The following is a 6,472-nucleotide window of genomic DNA, read 5'->3' as shown; positions in this document are numbered from 1 at the left end:
GGGAAACACAGCATACAGTGGTGGCTGTGGTCACTCCAGCCTCCTCTGCAGCAGACCCCACTGCAACTCCTCCTACCCACACCTGGCCTCTGCCCACACCTACCCTTCTCCCTCCCCTCCTCTCCTCCCTACAGTTCTTCCCTGACAGTTGAAAATGATATCGAGACACAGCACATTCTGAGGAAGCAGCCGGACCACTCAGACTCCTTGAGTGACCTCTGGTTCTCTACTGTGCAGTACTTACACTGCGACCACCTTGTGTTTGTGACACTTGCACGTCGATACGGGGCAGCAGCACAGGGCCTGCAGGCAGTGTCTCATGGTTCTCTTGACAGTTTTCCAGCCCCACCTCCTACTGCTGACAGGGGCTGGGGCAGCAGTGAAGGCAGCATTTGGAGTCCCAGGGCTGTGCTGGAAGGACTCACCGGGAGAGGCAGGATTGGGCTGCCAGTATGACTCAGTAGAGGCACGGCTGGTTTTACAGGACTTGATGGGAACAGCAGGGCTTGGTTGACGGGATGCTTTAGGGGTAGCAGGCCCTGAATGGTAGGACTTGATGGAAGAAGCAGGGCTTGGTTGACGGGATGCTTTAGGGGTAGCAGGTCCTGTATAGTAGGACTTGATGGAAGAAGCAGGGCTTGGTTGACGGGATGCTTTAGGGGTAGCAGGTCCTGGATGATAGGACTTGATGGGAGAAGCAGCGCTTGGTTGACGGGATGCTTTAGGGGTAGCAGGTCCTGGATGATAGGACTTGATGGGAGAAGCAGCGCTTGGTTGACGGGATGCTTTAGGGGTAGCAGGCCCTGAATGGTAGGACTTGATGGAAGAAGCAGGGCTTGGTTGACGGGATGCTTTAGGGGTAGCAGGTCCTGTATCGTAGGACTTGATGGGAGAAGCAGGGCTTGGTTGACGGGATGCTTTAGGGGTAGCAGGTCCTGTATAGTAGGACTTGATGGAAGAAGCAGGGCTTGGTTGACGGGATGCTTTAGGGGTAGCAGGTCCTGTATAGTAGGACTTGATGGAAGAAGCAGGGCTTGGTTGACGGGGTGCTTTAGGGGTAGCAGGTCCTGTATCGTAAGACTTGATGGGAGAAGCAGGGCTTGGTTGACGGGATGCTTTAGGGGTAGCAGGTCCTGGATAGTAGGACTTGATGGAAGAAGCAGGGCTTGGTTGACGGGATGCTTTAGGGGTAGCAGGCCCTGAATGGTAGGACTTGATGGAAGAAGCAGGGCTTGGTTGACGGGATGCTTTAGGGGTAGCAGGTCCTGTATAGTAGGACTTGATGGAAGAAGCAGGGCTTGTTTGACGGGATGCTTTAGGGGTAGCAGGTCCTGTATAGTAGGACTTGATGGAAGAAGCAGGGCTTGGTTGACGGGATGCTTTAGGGGTAGCAGGTCCTGTATAGTAGGACTTGATGGAAGAAGCAGGGCTTGTTTGACGGGATGCTTTAGGGGTAGCAGGTCCTGTATAGTAGGACTTGATGGAAGAAGCAGGGCTTGGTTGACGGGATGCTTTAGGGGTAGCAGGTCCTGGATGATAGGACTTGATGGGAGAAGCAGGGCTTGGTTGACGGGATGCTTTAGGGGTAGCAGGCCCTGAATGGTAGGACTTGATGGAAGAAGCAGGGCTTGGTTGACGGGATGCTTTAGGGGTAGCAGGTCCTGTATCGTAGGACTTGATGGGAGAAGCAGGGCTTGGTTGACGGGATGCTTTAGGGGTAGCAGGTCCTGTATAGTAGGACTTGATGGAAGAAGCAGGGCTTGGTTGACGGGATGCTTTAGGGGTAGCAGGTCCTGTATCGTAGGACTTGATGGGAGAAGCAGGGCTTGGTTGACGGGATGCTTTAGGGGTAGCAGGTCCTGTATAGTTGGACTTGATGGAAGAAGCAGGGCTTGGTTGACGGGGTGCTTTAGGGGTAGCAGGTCCTGTATCGTAGGACTTGATGGGAGAATCAGGGCTTGGTTGACGGGATGCTTTGGGAGTAGAAGGGCCTGGATGGCAGGACTTGATGGTAGTAGTATGGCTGGGCTGGCAGGCCTTGGTAGTAGCAATAGCACGGCTTGGTTTGTGAGATGCTACAGGGGGAGAAGATGAAGATGGCTGATATTCATCTGTATACTCATCTTTGTTTGTGGACTGTTCAAACAGATCTTCAGCCTCACGTTTGTGTGTGGGCTTCACCTCAGACCTCAAGTGGAGTTTCTCGAGTGCCATGTCCTGTAGTAGCAGGAAGGGCGCCATGTCAGGATCGTATTTTCTGCACTTCACTGCATCAATCACCTTCAGCCGGTTGTACCCCTTCCCAGCCATAATGTGCAATATTGCCCTTTCTGTGGCCTTGGGGAGCAGTTGAGGAGGATGACAAGGGACAGATTCAAGCTGAAGCCATGGATGCTGCCTTACTTTCTCTAAAGTAGGGCGCATTCTTGGGTCAGGGTTGAGAAGACCCTTTATTAAGCTTTGCACCTCTTTGGAGAAGTGCTGGGGAAACTGGTATCGCCCCTTTAGGGCATCCTTTGTCAGTCGTGTTTGGTTCCCACTAAATGGGCGTACCCCAGCGAGCATCTCAAATAAAAGTATCCCTAAAGACCAAATGTCCAGTGGTGGGCCTTGGTATTTCTTTTGTAAAAATATCTCTGGGGCAGCATATTGTCGGGTGCCTCCACACGTGGTCACCTCCTGGCCAGGAAGGAACCTGAAAGCCACGCCAAAATCGCTGAGCTTGGGGTGGCCTTCACGGTCCATTAATATGTTCGCCGGTTTCAGGTCCCCATGAATGACTCCCCTGTTATGGCAGTACTGCACAGCCTCCAGGAGTTCTCGGAATATCAGCCGTGCCCTTTCCTCCTGCAGCTTCTGTCTCTCAGCACGCTTGATATGTCGCTGCAGGTCTTTCCCGCGTGCATATTCCATTACCAGGAACATAGTGGTACTATTTTCTGACACTTCCAGCAACTGAATGATATTGGGGTGCTGAAGGTCCTTTAGGATGCTGACCTCCCGTCTAACAGCAGTAGGCCTCAACTTGTCCTTTTGAAGTACCTTCACAGCTACCAGCATCCTTGTGCTCACATGTTCAGCGAGTACCACCTTGGCAAAGTGACCCTCACCAAGGGGCATCAGCACGTCATAGTCTTGATGGAAGTTTCCTGTGAACGATGACATTTCTGTGGACGATGACATGACGTCCAGCAAAGATGTTTTACACACCTTGAAGGGTGCCCTGATGGAACTAGACTTTATAAAATCAATGACAAAAATTTCGAATCTCAAAACGCCAACTCAACTCCAAACACCAATCTACTTCACCCACAAAGAGTCTCTGGGGTGAACACCCTACCTTATATAGCTAACTGCTGTGACCTCACAGGGGATCTTGTGAGGTCATGGTGCCAGTGGGCCCAGGCAGAGCTGGTCACCTCCACTTCACTCATCACACTCTTGGCCATGAGGGTCTTTTGATTCTAACAGAAAAATGTTACAAAATGTCTTACTAATGTGAGTTATGGAGATTGACACTTTTGTTTTAGAAATTCAGACCTGTAGGATGCTTCAATATCCCTTTTTGTTTCTGTTCTGAGAATCTGTTCTCAGCATCTGTAATACCTCTTGCATTTAGAGATCCCATGATGTCTACACTCAGCATCTCCAGTTCCTTTTGCTCTTAATTCTTACTGGTGTCAAAGTGATGCTGCAACTTCACTTACATTAGAATAACGTAACGTTCAGTGTATAAAATATGACAAATAAATTAATGCCTGTGCAGCTGACAGCAATTCCCCAAAAACATAATCATTAGACTTATCCTCAAAATCCATGGAGAGCAGCGGCAAGCACAGTCACAGAAAGGACACCCAGGAGTTGGAGACACATTTATTTACACCAACGGGCACTGATTGGTACATTCCCAGAATATCAGGGCCTGATCTCTGATGGTCTGAGGCCTGTATAGGATAAGCAAGTGGGGAGTACCGGGGCAAAATGGCTTGTTGATTGGGGTTGGTTTATGCAGCGTGCATCACAGTGACCAGCTAGGCGTCTCAGTGACCAGCCGTTTCTTAGAGACAGAACTGTTACCTGGACAACTAAGAACTGCAGTATACTGACTGGAGTGCGGGATATTCTGTTACAGGAGGACAGAAGGAAACAGGTAGACATGTGCTGTGTGAATGAAACAGTGAAACAAAACAAAAAGCTCTCTCAACTAAGCATTTTACATCCAGCAAAACTGTCCTTAAAATGAGGGGGAAAGCTCAGACATTCCTAGATGCAAGCACTGAAGAATGTCCGTCCTTCCTACTAGGCCTGCCTTGGGTAGAGGAGTCCCTTAGGTTGAAATGAAAGAACCAGCTGTGGTCCCACATGCCTGTGATCCAGCACTCAGGAGGCTGAGGCAAGATGATCACTGTGAGTTCAAGGCCAGCCTGGGCTACAGAGCAAGACCCTGGCTCACAAAGGAGAATTTTTTTGCAGGAACTCAAGTCTGAAGAAAAGTCTGTTAAAGCTGAATACGTGGACCTTTATGAAAATCAGGACTGGTTTTGTATTCTACATGTTAGAGGCTCACATATTGAAAAGAAAACAAGGCACCCTGTAGTACTGTATTTCCTGAGACACAGTGTGGCATACGTGGAGGAAACTACAAACTCACTCCCCAGATGTGGGGCAGCATCCTGTATATGGCTATGTTTAACTGCCACGGATTCACACCACCCTGGGGTGGCCTTGGGATTTTCAAAGTTATATCCACGGCATCCTCAAAGAAAACATAAATAGCTTTTACACAGGTGACGAGCCCATTGACTCCAAAACGAATGACTCCTGCAGAAGAGCAGGACAGCTGCTGCTGGAGTGGGGACAGCCACGCCCAAGCCTCTCTCCCAGTCAGCAGCATTCGCAGACTGTGGAGCGAGAACCAGGCCTCACAAGGGGGTGGGCCCTGCCTGGAAACCATGTCATTTTCATTGCTTTGTTGGTTGGGTTTTATTCTTTCATTTTGTTTGATTATATTAAATCTGATGCCATGAACAACTGTTCAAAAGATAGCAAGACGTGTTATGGTAGCCATTCTGGACTTACTGTGAGCTTGTTTTGAAGTCCTTTACTGCAGTCATTGTTTTGTGTTTGTTGTTTCTGCTCTATTCTGTTGTTTGATTTTTACCAGGTCCAAAGGTATCTGCAGCTATTTTGAAGATGATAGAGGCATTATGGTAACTATTGCTGATTTTCTAAGTTTTAAAGACCTGTATCACTTATACTGGTTTATCTTGATCGGTTTTGTTCTATTTTCTTTGGTTTTATCCTCTATTTAGGCCAGGGATTTAACTCAGCAGCATAAGATCTGTCTGGCAAGTGTGAGGTCCTGAGTTTGATCCCTGATACGAAAAACATAAAATAAAATAAAATTTTAAAAAATAAAGAAGAAGAAGACGAAAAAGAGCAAGGACAAGATGCTGCAAGGCTCATGAAACAGCCACCTGACAGAGGCAAACTCTTGCAAGCTCTAATTCCCTTCTAATGAAGGGGCAGTGTCTTCCCAATCAAAAGCAGAGACTGGGAGACGAGATGGGAAACCTCACCCAATTAGATGCAAAGCAAGAAGGTAGAAAAAGTACAAAGTAAAAGTCCTCTGTGCCAAATACAGAAGAGTTGGCCACTCTACTGTTGGAGTGGGTCTTTGGTTAAGAAAAGGTTTCAGGAGACACAGGGACATATTAGAGTGTAGGTAGCAACATAACTACATGCAGTAGGCCTATCCTGTACCAGTAAATTTTACTTTAGTGCAATAGCCAGCTGGGCATGTCACTACCTTCCCCTGAGGGACACTGGAAAGCAGTTTATGTGATTACCAACTTGCTGTGTCAAACAATGAGGTGTGTGAGCAAGTGCAAAAGTCTCAAAATGGGATTTTCACCCACGTTGTGCTCCATCTAACTGCTTTTGTGTGTTTATTCAAGCATCAAAGAGGGTTCAATAATCTCCCATTACTCCAGGATTTGTCTTTTTAAAAGCTTTCTTTTGATTTTTCTGGTGGAAATAGCCCAGTTCTGTACAATGGCATGTGAAAACTATATCTTGGAGGAGGTCACAAGTGAATGAATCGTCAGATTACTCATGCATGAGTGATGAAGATGATCCATTATGACAAAACACTTTCATAACAGAAGAGTGTTGTGGATGGATGGATGTCGATGAAGAGGAGGGAGAGGACTTTGACATTGGCCATGTGAGTCAAACTTCCTGGGACAGTGAAGTGGAGCAAAGATCAACTGATACTGATACCGACCTCCTTTGTTAAGATGACAAAGAAAACAATGTGAATACATATTTGACTAGTGAAAATGTTGCAAAATGGCCACATAACCAAATGAAATGATCTAATGTTAATACTAAGTCCAAAAATATAGTGAGGGACTTGGCAAGAGTGAAATGTATTGGACGAATGCTGATACTGCTATTCAAAGTTGGAAAT

At 47.5% G+C, this 6,472-nt stretch overlaps 1 protein-coding gene across 1 annotated transcript; it reads right to left on the bottom strand.

Annotated features, from left to right (window-relative positions):
* Positions 1-240: 240 nt before the first annotated feature.
* LOC134473562 (sperm motility kinase 2B-like) lies at positions 241-4,954 on the bottom strand. The gene is made up of 4 exons (XM_063238270.1): positions 4,652-4,954; positions 3,369-3,464; positions 1,959-3,237; positions 241-521 (listed from the first exon to the last, which is right to left on the bottom strand). The coding sequence occupies exons 1-4, from the start codon at positions 4,952-4,954 to the stop codon at positions 241-243; spliced, it is 1,959 nt and encodes a 652-aa protein (XP_063094340.1).
* Positions 4,955-6,472: the final 1,518 nt, after the last annotated feature.

The sequence above is a fragment of the Cavia porcellus genome, unplaced genomic scaffold (genome assembly GCF_034190915.1).
Source record: "Cavia porcellus strain 051 isolate PalLab524CR breed Dunkin Hartley unplaced genomic scaffold, mCavPor4.1 scaffold_27, whole genome shotgun sequence".
NCBI lineage: Eukaryota > Metazoa > Chordata > Mammalia > Rodentia > Caviidae > Cavia > Cavia porcellus.
The sequence above is the reverse complement of the archived record's forward strand: the minus strand, read 5'-3'. Positions and strand labels throughout refer to the sequence as shown.